The 14,164-nt window shown below is 34.3% G+C and overlaps 1 protein-coding gene across 5 annotated transcripts in view; it reads right to left on the minus strand.

The window, feature by feature from the left end:
• Window positions 1-1,362: 1,362 nt before the first annotated feature.
• The window catches only part of NAP1L1 (nucleosome assembly protein 1 like 1), a 34,064-nt gene continuing 21,262 nt past the window's right edge, over window positions 1,363-14,164 (minus strand). For 3 of the 5 annotated variants that reach the window (XM_024122744.2, XM_024122746.3, XM_024122741.2), the window contains 12 exons: window positions 11,790-11,931; window positions 11,462-11,542; window positions 10,381-10,509; window positions 9,053-9,124; window positions 8,091-8,230; window positions 7,507-7,652; window positions 7,394-7,413; window positions 5,996-6,118; window positions 5,207-5,236; window positions 4,645-4,695; window positions 3,547-3,618; window positions 1,363-2,857 (listed from right to left, as the gene is read on the minus strand). In XM_024122744.2, coding sequence (XP_023978512.1) covers window positions 3,583-3,618; window positions 4,645-4,695; window positions 5,207-5,236; window positions 5,996-6,118; window positions 7,394-7,413; window positions 7,507-7,652; window positions 8,091-8,230; window positions 9,053-9,124; window positions 10,381-10,509; window positions 11,462-11,542; window positions 11,790-11,931 — 970 coding nt within the window. In that variant the 3' untranslated portion in view covers window positions 1,363-2,857; window positions 3,547-3,582. Of the gene's footprint in view, window positions 2,858-2,936; window positions 3,619-4,644; window positions 4,696-5,206; window positions 5,237-5,995; window positions 6,119-7,393; window positions 7,414-7,506; window positions 7,653-8,090; window positions 8,231-9,052; window positions 9,125-10,380; window positions 10,510-11,461; window positions 11,543-11,789; window positions 11,932-14,164 lie in introns of those variants that run through there. The other 2 variants (XM_024122742.2, XM_055085223.1) reach the window with 2 other exon arrangements.

Genomic DNA, 14,164 nt, shown 5'->3' on the forward strand with positions numbered 1-14,164 from the left:
ATGTATGCTTCTTCTAAACTATCCATTAATTCTGTACATTTAAATAACATTTGGCTTGATTTAAATAGTCAAAAATATAAAGGCTAAAATTTTTATAAGTAACTCATAAAAAAGGACTCAAATTCTAAACCAAGCCCTAAAATCAAGCCAAGAATATCTGAATATTAAATAGTTTAATATTTCTGCATGGTACAATGAGGTTTTCACAATGATTCAGTTTTATTTTTATTTTCAATGATGGGAATGGCCTATAACTCAGATAACCCACAAATTCATACTGTCTTACAAGCAGCAGCAATATACAGTTAATTCAGTTATCTTAAGGGCCTTATCATACAGCAATCAATACCATTAACCCGTTCACAGAATAATTAAAATGTTTCTATCAAAGCTAATGTGTCCTTTTAAGGTTTATGTGTTGTTATTAAATGCGTTAAAAAGGAAACAGGTAGAATTCCACGTTTTAAAGCACTACTCTGTAAGCCAATTCCACACAATTAAGACATTTTTATGTCACATAAATACTAATACAGCTTCAGTGAACTGGATAAAATAACGTTCAGAGATCCATGTTAAACTAAAAACCAATCAATTTATGGAACTGTTGTTCTCTGCTTATAACCATATTTGAATAAAAAGAAAAAAAATTAAGCATTACTTTACAGGTGATCATATGGGATTTTACCATTTCTAGAGAGAAATAGAGAACTTCTTGGTAGTCACTGCCTGGGCTAGAGAATACTATAAACTGAAAATGTAAAGACAAAATTCGAAGGGCCTCAAAAACATCTATAGTTAACTCAAGAGTATAATCTGTAGAACTAGGGAATTCCTTTCTGTCTAGTCTTCCAATAACAAACAGGATTTAGCAGGGCTTGGGAGGCTGCTCTTAAAATGACACATTTTACAGGCCATCATGGCCTAAGCATTGAATAGCCTACTCAAAACATCTCTACTCTCCACTCTTCCAAAGAAAAAAAAAAAAAAAAAAGTATATACTCATTCTTTTAAAAACCACCCAAAATATCACCAGTACATTTTATAAAATTAAATGCAATTTTATTAAGGATTTCAAATTACATATGTCAAATTTCTAGAATGGCTAGCTGGCTGTCTATGAAGCCAGCTCCCCTTCTGGGTGCTGATGGTGAGAAGATACTGCTGTTATGGGGGAGGGGGTTCAGGAAGCAGGAAGCGACAATTATTAACATTTTTTAAAGTTCTAATTCAGATCAGGAAATACTGACTTTTTTATAAAATTAAATGCAATTTTATTAAGAATTTCAAATTACATATGTCAAATTTCTAGAATGGAATAGAACCATTTTGAAACTGGAGAGATGGCATAGATGAACACTGATATCCCTTGAAACTCCAACTTTATTTAAAAAACAATTCCTCTGCAAACCATATTCCCCCTTATATAACAAGACGAAATAGTATCTACCTCTTCACTTTGGCAACAGCTATTTCCTAAAGGAATGAAAAAAGTAGTGATTTTGCTACTTCTTTAAGTCCATTAAAAATGGGATTCTATCTTTAGATTAAAACTTTTAAGTTCAGAAAAAGCTGTGTTCAGGTGAGCTATGGGTACAAAAGAAAAAAAAAAGTCACAGAATGTCTAATCAAAACAACCAAAATCATTTTGAAAATAAAGAGGAAAAACAGGTGTTTTCATGGCATTTCCCCCTTTTCCCCCCTATAAGCTACTGCAATTGGTTAAGGATTTCCAGTAGTTAATTAAAATCTCAGGAGAGGAACGGATAGTACTATACAAAGAACACAATGTGTTTACATTCCAAGACCTTAATACTAAATTTTTAAAACACAAGCTCTATCACCTCTAAAAAGGAACACAATGTAATTTTATTAATATAGCAGGAACTCTAAGGCCTTCCTATAATTACAACCCAATTAGTCCATCCTCACCGTCAAAGCTTTAAAGTTCATCCCCAAAAGTAACAGTAATTAGCCTGAGGTATTTTAAACGTGGCTCTACAGTCTCTAATTTAATGGCATTTCTCCCTCTAAAAATGGTCTTATTTCTACTTTAGTCCCATGATATCTGCAGTATTTACTACAATATGGTCATAATTAAAAGAGCTGGAAAAAAATTCCTGGACCTTTTCAAACTGTTGCTCGTCCATCCACTTCTATTAAAATAGGAGCCACACAAAGATCTGCAAGGGTTGCCTGACCGGATCCAGAATAAAGGTCCTTAATCTTAGTTTTCCAGTTTAACTATCAGACCTTGGTATAAATAAAATGCTGAATATCACATACTTGTGGTACAAATAGGTCCAAACTTTTGAGCTTTTGATGAGACTGAGAAACATTTCATAAAATTTAACTTAATATGCCTTAACGCATCTGTGAGGTAGTTAAGTAAACAGTACTACCCATTTTAATACATAGTAAAACAAAAGGCGTGGGTAAATGACACACTCATACTTTAAGGAATAAGAATTGGAATTAACTGTAGAGGCTTGGGGCCTTTTGTCTAGTTCTGACCAAAGGAAATAAAATTTACCCTTTTAATCTTTCTATTAAAAACATTAAATCATTTAAGATTTTGTTTTCTTTTTTTAATACTCTCTCATTAGTAGATGTAGTACCTCTTCCAAAGTTGGCACCCTTTTCTTCAATAATGCGGTAAACTGGGTATATAATTTAAGCTAGGCCTCTGCTTCTACCTGAATTAGTACAAAATTAAGACATTATCTCTGGAGAACTAAAAATTATATTTGACATTTTTATTTTAGGCTGCAAAAACAAAAACGAGCAAACAACAAAAAACTTGAAATAGGCTTGTCAAATGATGTAAATTCATCCTTTCCAGGGAAGCAGAAGGTAGACCCTACCACAAAGAAAAGATGCTTAGTTAATGGAGGTTATATTTTAAAAGTACAGTTAAAATAAAAATAATGAGACTTAACTTCTGAAAATACTAGGTTTTATTCACCTCCCTGTGGTAACCAATAACCATACTATTAGTTAGTAAGATTTCTTTATAGTAACTGTCACCTGAAATACAAAAATCCATTAACAATCTAAGTTATCAGGTGTGGTCTTACTGGAAATTCTTAACCATATACTTGTCTTGACAAGTGTTGTTTTCTAAATGATGAATTGTCTTAGTATAAGTCACTGTATTTCTGTAACAAAGTAATGAAAGGCACAGCTAGTGCAAGCGAACTTAAACCCATTCAACTACCCGCTGAAAAAATACTTTGGTTCTTCAGGAAAAAAATTAGCAAGACAAAAAATCTGGTTCATTTCACAGTTCTGTTCATTTTCATAACTGTAATCTAATAGTTACAAGATAAAAATACTCCAGGAAGAACCAAATATGTAGCAATGAACAAACATGCGTGAGAGAATTTGTGCATTCAATGTATCTGGCAGAAAAACTAGTTAAAATGCTAAGTAGAACAAATTTGGTCTTTAAAATATCAGTTCCTTTCCTTTAAAAAAAAACTTGAGTCTAGCAAGAAAATACAAAAACATAAGGCTGTAAGTAAATAATAGTTGTGTTTAGGCTATTACAGTGCAGGTTATCCTCAAGGCCACATACATCCTGCTTCACTGCTGCTTGCACTCTGCTGGGTTTTGATCCTTCTGTTAAAGGAAAACAACAAGTCAATCTATCTTTTTCTACCTGCTTCAGTTTATTTTTCAGTAGTAGTTAACTATCTTAATTATCACATTATCGCACTGTTCTGTCAAAATTTCTGCCAAATTTAAAAAAATAAATGATGGCAAATTATTTATTCAAATATTACCAAGTCACAAAAATGCTAAAAAATAAAAGCCCCAATTTTACATGATAGAATGAACTCCATAAAGTGAAACACATTAAGCTATAATCTTAAAATAGCCAAGCAATCTGTTAAGTCATATTACCAATTATTTTTGCCTTTTAATAGATCAGTTATTCTAAAATACTAATTCCATTCATATTTAGCTGTTAACACCAATTCATACCTATTAGAATATTTAATTTTTTAAACTACCCTCTCTTCCCTGCTCACTAGGTTAAAGTATCTTCTGGATATTTTTATAGCATAAGCAAATGAATAAATACATTAACGAGAAACCAGAAGTTCCAAATGAATTCTGATAACATACTAAGCATTCTGTGGGAGATAAAGTCCTTTACTAACCATGATATGACAACTTCCCAGGAATAAGAAACTGGGACTCTCTCAGAAACTGGGAGCAAAGAGATGACTGGGAGAACCTAAGAGTATTGCTCCCCTATTCCTGTGCACTCCTGCATTCAGATGATTTAAAAACTGCCCTATGTTTACAAGCTTTCCTTTGGGGAGAAAACAACCTAAAGAACACAAGCAATAAGTAATTTTAAGTGCTTCTAAAAAAAACATTAAAAAAAATGCCCAAGATAATGTGCCATTAAAATAGAACCTAGGGTTATTTAGCCTGAAACTAGGAAAAATAAAGGTCAGAACCAAAAATAAACGTTTCTTAGGAAAGGTGCATTGAAATTACATGTACTATTGAAATGCCAGTGAGGAGAGATTTATTAAAGACTTTAATAGACTAAAATAAACTTTACATTCAGAAACACTAACTCATATTTAACCTGCCTTAAATTTAACAGAAAGCAGCACTAATTTTGCTCACCTTTGGGTCATAGTCTGGATCATTTTCCTCATCTCCTTCTTCTTCCCCTTCCTATATTAAAGTTCAAAATGCATCCATGAAGTAGGTACATAATAGGAAGAAACGGCTCATAATGTAGGGAGAATTTAATACAAGTTACTCTATAAATCAACAGATTTTCATGATTACAGAGTTTGGTGACAATGCAATTTAATTTGAAAGCTTCTAATATGAAAGATTTCCCAACACAACTTGAGACATCCAGACAGGTTTTATTGAAAAGATTTACTGCAGCCAACGTTGAAAAAGTTTACTGCAGCTTTTGACTTCTTCAAAGAGCTGATAACCCTGCAGCAGAACAGAATTATTTGAAATAAAAAAAATGTTCTGAGTTTTGCAATTTATTTATTGAAACCTCATACATACATTGTTTGGCTGTAGAATTCTAAAACCATATTTTTTTCCAAAAACGTTTTTATCCCATATCACAGAGTAATGATTTATAGCAAAGGAATACATAAGTCATTCAAATTTGCTTCTCAATGTGTTAAACAGAATTATTTGCTCATTTGGTAAACATTACCTCATCCGCTTCTTCACCTTCTTCATCATACTAAAAAAGGGAAAAAAGGAGACATTTGAATGAAGCTAACAAACATCTGAAAGTAGCATTTAGTTAATATCCACCATTGTATCCCCTAATATCTAAAGAGAGGAAAAAATACATTCCCTACAGTGACTGATTATAAATTAAAACAAGGACAACAGCTTCAGGAATCACCCAGCTCAGTGCCATTATCTAAACGTGACACTTTAAAAAATTAAAATAAAGAACACAGTACAATCATGGATGAAGTATGATCAGATAACTATGACTGTAAATATTACTTGCCTGTACAAAAAGGGCCTAAAGGCTATGTGAATGATTGCCATTTAACAAGAAAGATATCCAAAATATTTGAGAGCAGCCTGATTTTACCTTAATCGTTACTTAATATTCCTATGGATAAAAATTCCATGCTTCCTAATAAAGATTGTTATCAATAGTAGAAAACGTACAAGGTTACGTTTTGTTTGGTCAAAGATGTGTAATGGATTTACAACACTAACCCAACATAGTAAAGTTTTACTACTTCAGAGAAAGTAGCCTTCCTAATAGCAAGAAAATAAAAACTACAATAAATGAACCCAAAGATCCTAAAAGCACCTACTTAATTCAAGGAAGTTATCTAAAAGGACATAAGTAATCAGCCTAATTTTGAATTATTCTGTCTTGCTTTTTAACAATTTCATCTATTCATTAAACCTCTCACCGATTCTGACTATCACACCCTCACCAAACGATTTCACTGCTGGATTCAAATTCACTCACATCATCATCATCATCTTCAATAGCTTCTCCAGTAAAGTATAACACTGATCTTGGGATTATGCGCTCACGTAAAAAGTGACCAATTTCAAAGTCCGCAGCCAGGATAGCTTCAGCATCATCATCCTGTTAGAGAAAAATAAAAGCACAAAATTTAATAACTTATTTAATTTGGCATATGTGAGACTTGGATTTAAATAATATGCAGAAACTCTCAACTTCACTTTTAACTTTAAACTTTTAAAATTATCTTACATGTGCAAGATCAAATAGTCTCTACATATGCCCTAGGTTTACAGGTTTTTAATAAAAAGAAAATAAGTTAGCAGGCCAGTATACATACTGGTTATTGCTTAAGTTTTCTCTAGCTTAAAAGTTACAAAAGCAACTTTGCTATATGACTACAACTTTCTTTTTAAAATATTAATTACTGAAAACACCAACCGGAATAACAGTAAGAAAGAATCTCAGGCTTTTCTAAATAACATTATGTATATGGCACATAAGGCCAGAGAAGATCATTTCACACTTCCTAAAAGACAGTATCCAAGGGTCTGTGTAATGCCAAATGAGATGTCCTACTTGATAAAGACTAAGTCAATCTAAGATTTCTACTTAATGGCAAAGTACAGCACAGAAATGCTGTTGCTATTATTCAAAATTAAAATCATTCCATGATACTAAAGTTCTAATTCTGTGATACTAAACACTGAGTATTCTGTGAATTCCTGAATGTTTATTTTGACTCATCAACATAATCCACTCTAACAACAACAACAATAAAACACCAAAGGGTCGTGGGGGAAGACTTTGAAGGAAAGAATTCTAATCACAAGCAGAAGTGTTCTATCCATAACTCAAGATTGTTTTGCTACCATCAATATTTCGTAACAGACTTAAGCCAAATTCAAAACAGACCTAGCCTACCTTGCCTGTGTAGATTTCTTTAAGGCTGTTTCTCATTCCTGGCTGTGTGCTAGGCACATTTCACAGTTTGCGGCTATATGACCACATATATAAAACCAAATTTCCATCAGAATAATAACCACACAAAAAACTCTAAGCAGAATGTGGTTAGTGTTTAGTAAATAGTATAAATGATTTAATACATTCTATTTTCAATAAGGAAGAAAACTAGTCTTGAAAACTTGAATCCCTCACAGCAGTATTTGCAAGTCTCAGAAGAAAGGACTATCTTTAGCCTTTCACCATTTCTCAGTAGAGGCACCAAAAGCATTTTAAATGGAGTAATTTTTCACGTGCGTAAAGGTCTTCCTCTATGCACTGCAAGCCTCAGAACAAAATACTAGTAGCAACTATTCTACTCCCTACATTTAAGAACCAGTCCTTTAATTTCATATTTAGTAAACAATTCAACAAATAAATAACAATTCAGCTTACCAGATCTCCACTCTCAGGAACTGCAAAATTGAGAAAAGAAATTCAAATGAATAAAAAGTAAACAAAGCTTACAATAAAACAACCATAAATACCCAAAGTAAAACACTATTTACCTTCAGGAGGGGCAAAAAAATTAAAGAAAGAGTCATTAGAAACTGTTTTGGTCACAGTACGAACTGTCCCACGTCCCTTGTGTTTCTGCTTCTTCTTAATGGTTTTCAAAGTGACATTCTTCCCTTTTTTCCAATCTATCTGGCACCTTCCAAAACAAAGGGGAGAGATGGTCTATCACAATTAACACATTACTTTCAATTGCTAGGAAAGCTGAGATTTTTCTAATTAAATGTTCTATTTAATTTCAAATTTAGAGAGGAAATTTGTGCTGCTTTTTGTAGCAGTACAAAGAGAAAATTTTTACTTCTAAACAAACTTTTTCAATAAATATATTTACAATTACCACAAACTCACAATATAATAAATTTAAATGTACACTCCTTTGGAAAAATATCTGTAATAGTCTATGGAGAATTCTAGGAAAATGAATAAGCCCTTCTCAGAAAACATTTTACTGAAATGTTTGGAGATAAATATGTATGTATGTACTAAGCAGACACACTAGAAAATACCAAATATCACAAATCATAAGTAAAGCAAAAACAGATACAACATTCTGTTAAAGTAATAAAATTAAACTTACCCTGTACAACCCATAATTTCTGGTCCATCAAAAGAAAAAGGATCAGAATCATCTGGTTCTGACCTCATCCTATATGTCTTTGTCAACACTTCATTTGTGAAATATTCATTGGGTTCAAAGTGAAATTCTAAGACAAAACTCTTAAAAAAAAAGAAAAAGCATAAAAAGTAATTAAATTCCTACATGATAAATTTCAATGCTTCAGTAAATAAAGCTTAATCTATGATTTTTATAAACATATAAAATCTTAAGTGACAACGTCCTACTCTGGGAAAGAAAGGGTCAGATAAATCCCGAAGTATCTTAAAAGCAAAATGTGGCACAAAATAAACTGAATAAAACTTAGTTCAGCTAACACTACTATTTAGTAACATGTTTATGACATAAGTTAGGTATAGCTGAATAAAATGACCAACCCCCCACCCCTCCATCTCCACAGAGAGGGCTTTAAACCTTAGACTAGAACCTAGCTTGTCAGAGAAAAAGCCCAACCTTATCACATGTAATATAAAGAACTAATAGCCTATAGAGCCTTTGCCCATGGTTTATATAATACTGATGGTTCTGGAGAGAAGCCATTGGCTGATCTTTCATAATGGGGAAGTGGGAGCCCTCTAACATTTTTGTTTTATTTAATTCCCAGACACATGTCTTTTAATACAGAATAAGCATTTTCTTACTCATGTTCCTTTGCTATTATTTTTATATACATTTTAATCTAGGATCAAAAATTGACTATATTTCAAAAATAGTTTACATTCAGAGGGAGGAAAAGGAATAAATACTGCTTCACAACTGTCAACGTCCAAACATTTATTTCCTACCATCAATTAAGTATCAGTTTTAGTTTCTTCCCACTCCTATGTCTAACCCTTGAATGTCACCTTTCTTTAGAAAGTTCCATTTATCTACTTGTAAACAGCTAATACTACAAAATTGAAAATATTTCAAAATTCTTTTACCATAGGCTGACCAGCATCTGAGAACTTCACTTTAATATCTTTCAAGTGCTTCAGAATAGGTTCATCATGTTCCTTCAAATTAAAAAAAAAATTAAAATGAGTATCTGAATGGCATTAAGACTAGTGTTCTGTTATTGAACAATAAGCACTTAACTGACAGACATTTTATTGTTCAGTTTTATGTACGATTATGAACCATAAAGACTTAATTCTCCAGGTTATGCCTTATACTGAAGCTAGTTTACTTAGTTCTACCTTCTATCACCATTGGCTGAAAAAAGGTGACTAAATAGAGAACTACATCAATATATAGACTGAATGGGCTGGAAAGTTCAAAACCAAGTCTAAATAATTCATGTTTGCTTTAAAAATGTTTCCAGATCTGGACTTCCCTGGCGGTTCAGTGGCAGTCCAGTGGCTAAGACTCTGTGCTTCCACTGGAGGGGGCATGGGTTCCATCCCTGGTCGGGGAACTAAAGATGCATATACCACGCATGTCGTGTGGTGCAGCCAAAAATATTAAAAAAAAAAAAAAAGTTTCCCCAATCATAATTGCTGCCTTTTCCAGCTGCTTGTTCCTTTTCTACTTTGCAGTAAGCAGTCATTGTTCTGAGACAGTTTCTTTTTCTTGACATTAACGTCCAACAATCACAATACAAGGTAACAAGTACTACAATGCAGATGATAGCGGCTCAAGAAATGATTCAGATTAGGAGAGGCAAAGTTTCCCAGAGAAGGTGACATCTGTGTCAGTTTCCCAGGGAAAATGACAATTGTTAAAATAGGTAAATATTTTTACAGTATTCTTTTAAAATGCAAATGTCCCTTGGAATAGTTGTTTCAGACTGAAAAGGTCTCTGGGGTAAGACAAGTGAAACTCCCCCATCCTACTACCACACTCCACATCTAAAAACAGAAGGCACAGGGATATATGAGAAAGCATCATACAGTGAGATGAGCAATTGCCAAAGGGACTATTTCATTATCTTATTTTTGAAAACAAATTATAATTTATTTGATTACATTAATCAACGCTGCAATTTTCCTTCTACCAATAACAGCTCTTTCAAAACAAAGCAATCATGGGAATTCCCTTGTGGTCCAGTGGTTAGGACTCCTCACTTTCACTACCAAGGGCCCGGGTTCGATCCCTGATTGGGGAAGTAAGATCCCACAAGCCACATGGCGCGGCATGGGCCCCCTCCAAAAAAAAAAAAGAAAGCAATTATTCTATAAAAATCAATAATAAAGAGACTAGTCATTTGAGCCATTTAAACTTCAAAGGTCTACCCTTTGAGGTAAACTGGTGTTTTTATGAATAAAATTACCTGAACCATATCACTGAGCAAGTCAACATTCTTAAAAACGGTCAACCAAAATTCAGGAATTCCTTTGGGATCTTCTTTTTCTTCATCCTTTTTCTCATCTTCAATCTTGGCCTTTTCTTTTAGCTCCTCCTTAATAAAAGACAGCATTCATCATAACTGGATACCTAGATTAGACATCTTGATAAAATTTTTTACATCCCCTTAACTTACATGCAGTGGCAGAGAACCCAACAAACCCTCAATGACTAATTTTAACGTTTAGCCAAAGAAGTTCTAGTCTAATTGTGTAAACACTGTTACCCATACCAGACCTTACTTCCATAATATTTCTACTACCATACCCCTTCCAAAAAGAAAGCCACTAGGACCATGAGCTGTAGGAAAAAAATTTCAGCTTCATGGGAGAGAAGAGAAAAAAAAATAAGACTTGGGCTTCCCTGGTGGTGCAGTGGTTGCGCGTCCGCCTGCCGATGCAGGGGAACCGGGTTCGCGCCCCGGTCTGGGAGGATCCCACATGCCGCGGAGCGGCTGGGCCCGTGAGCCATGGCTGCTGAGCCTGCGCGTCCGGAGCCTGTGCTCCGCGACGGGAGAGGCCACAACAGAGGGAGGCCCGCATACCACAAAAAAAAAAAAAAAAAAAAAGACTTAAGCACAGTAAAGAGGAAAAGCAAAAGAAATATAAACCTTGTCGTCCACTGCCTCACCCACTGTTGTTCTTAATCAAAATATATTCTCTTAATCACCAACGTTAAAACATCAATGCTGGAGAAACAGGGTCATGTAACAGAGCACTTGATTTGTATCACAGCTCTGCTGCCTATAAGTTGTGGGCAGGACATTTAGAGACCTCCATTTGCACTTTAAAAATGGGAACAATCCCTTTGTATGTCATCATGAAGTTCAAACGAAAAGTTTATATGAATCTATAAACTTTAAATGCTATAAAAATGCAAGGAAAAGGTGAATTTGGGTACAGATGGAGCTGGGCTAACAGTGGCTCATCTGCACTCACTATCCATCTCACAATAAAGATAATTATTTCCATGGTATAAAAACACACTAAATTAAAGTTAATACCAACCGAAATTTCATCTTCCTCATCTGGTTTCCATTCACATTCTTCTTCTGTAGGTTCATAAATGGCATTAATGATCTCAAATCGCTAAAATGATTAAAAAAAAACTTGCATAAAAACACTGGCATCGAAGCTAAAAACTAGATGTCCCTCATTAAGAATACTTAAAGATTTAATTAATTCATACAACTTGAATTGCTATTATTGATAGTTCTCCCAAATTCCTCTAATAACCATTTTGCTGACAGTGCTAACAAAAGTTTGTTTTTATTTCCAGAGCTTTATTACCTTCTTGAATTTTACATTAAAAAAACAAAGTATTAGAAAGCATTACCTTATCAAATAGAGGTTGATAGAGAACAGCATACTTTCTTTCAAGATCATGAACTTCCTCATAGAACTTGGCTTCTATCTGTGCACATTTAACTTGAAGGTTTTTGAGAGCATTCACCCGTCTTTTAACTACCCTAGGCAAGCTGAAAGGTTAGAAGCACCAGTTACATATAGCATCACAGTAAAACCCAAGTAACGCTTCTTCTAGTGTTGTGAATTTCAACTGAATTTCAACTGAAATTGAAACATGAAAGTTAGTGAATAACAGGTTTCCTATTTGAAATGAAGCAAAAGGTACATTCAAAGTAATTAAAATTCAAGAGATATAAATACACAGACCTCTTGACCATAAAACATTTCAAAAGAGGAAATTTAACCAGGTACAGTAAATTGATAAGAAAATGTAAATCGTATCACCAACCCTAAATCTTTCATTGTAATCAAGTTCAGCACTGGGCTTGTCAGTGCTGGCATCTCAGGTGTAAAATGCAGTCTAAAAGTTAAAAAGTCATGGACTAACCATCCTAACAATGGTAATCTGAATTATTTTTTTAAAAATATGTACAACTGAGGGAATTCCCTGGAGGGCCAGCTGTTAGGACTCCGAGCTCCCACTACAGGGGGCACAGCTTCAATCCCTGGTCAGAGAACTAAAATCCCACAAGTAGTGCAGCACGGCCAAACTAAATAAATAAATTAATTAAATAAAATAAAATATGTACAGCTGACACTTTAACACAAATTTGAACTGCATGGGTCCACTTATATGCAGGTATTTTTCAATAGTAAATACACTAGAGTACTACATAGTCTGTGCTTGGCTGAATCCATGGATGGAGGAATCGCAGACACAGGGGGATGACTACTGATTAACTCCTGTGTTATTCAAGGGTCAACTGCATATCTCACCTGTATCAATTATTAGAGGAAAGAAGGGGAGCATATGTGTTTTTGGAAAAAGAATGGTATCCTACACGGTTATTTTCTTTTTCGTCTCAGTATTTAATTTGGAATTTGAAATTACATTAAATAAGTATGTAACATTTTATGAAGAGGGGAGGTAGATTTTTTAAATAACAGCTCTTCTAAGATATAACTCATATACAATTCATTATAGGGCATAAATTTTTTTAAAGGTTATACACACCTAGTTTATGAGCCCCTCGAAAAATGATTAAAATTATGAATCCCTCTACCACCCAAAAAATGTTCACACTCAAAAGTTCCTTAAGTTCAGGGAATCTGTACAACAGATCCAAAATCCAGGTTAGAATTTCCTGCCGTACACAGATTGGTGTAAAGCAAATTAATTCTCTACTTAACCACTTTAGTTAAGGTAATCAGAAGTAAAAACAAACAAAAACAAAAACCTAAAATACAAACTTTTATTTCTTACAATTAAAATTAAAATGTTCTGTCAAGGTGGTGAAATAGCTTGGTCAGCTAGCCTCCCTGCAACTTCATATCTCAAAAAAAAAATCAACCCTGGAAACTTTAGAACCATGAAGCAAACAACTATTTCTCACACACTCACACACACACACCCCACACACACCATCACACCATGAGCAATTTCTGAGTAAGACTGAAGGTTGTCTTTAACTGGTACAGACACGGTGAGTTGCAACTTGGCAGGGATGGGGGTAGGTGGGTCGTGGTGATCAGAGTGCGTAGCAGTGAGGACAAGGTGGAAGAAAGCTTTTTGCAGAAAAGCTTTAAAGTTCTACACTTGCCTTCAACACTCACTGCATGCCCCCTTCACCCTTCATAGTGCCATTGCTCCTAGGATAACATGAAGAGTTGATAAAAGCTGGACTGGCTCAGAGCCCGTAAGCACTCACTCTTCCACCCCCTCCAATCCAGGAACAATGGATTACAACCAAAGGAGACTGGCTCCTCCCAAAGCAGCCAAGAAAACTGCCTGTAACTGTCAGCCAACTCTGAGTCTGAGGTGACTGGAGCTCTCCTTAGGCCCATCCAGTCCCCTTTCTCTTTCTTTCTCCATGAGACTGTCACAAACCGAAGTCTACTTCATTCCTCCCTCAATACTCATTACTAGAGTAACTGATATCGCCCAGTGTGCTGGAGCTATAAGGGCAAAATAACTAGACACTTGAAGAGTACTATGAAAGAATGAAATATTTAGCATCTGAAGCATTATTAAACAAAGGATTTAAACAAGAATGTAAATATATTTAAAGAGTTGAAGAAAGATAGATCTTAACTCTGAAACAAGACCAAGAAAGCTAAAACAAGGTGGGAATATTAAGTATGAAAAATACAGTTAACTAAAATAACCAACGAATAGGACAAACAAGATATGTTTAACTGAAGAAAAAAATCCATGAGGTTTAAAACCTCTTCACAAAGGCAGCA

Source organism: Physeter macrocephalus, chromosome 6 (assembly GCF_002837175.3).
Source record: "Physeter macrocephalus isolate SW-GA chromosome 6, ASM283717v5, whole genome shotgun sequence".
NCBI classification, from domain to species: domain Eukaryota; kingdom Metazoa; phylum Chordata; class Mammalia; order Artiodactyla; family Physeteridae; genus Physeter; species Physeter macrocephalus.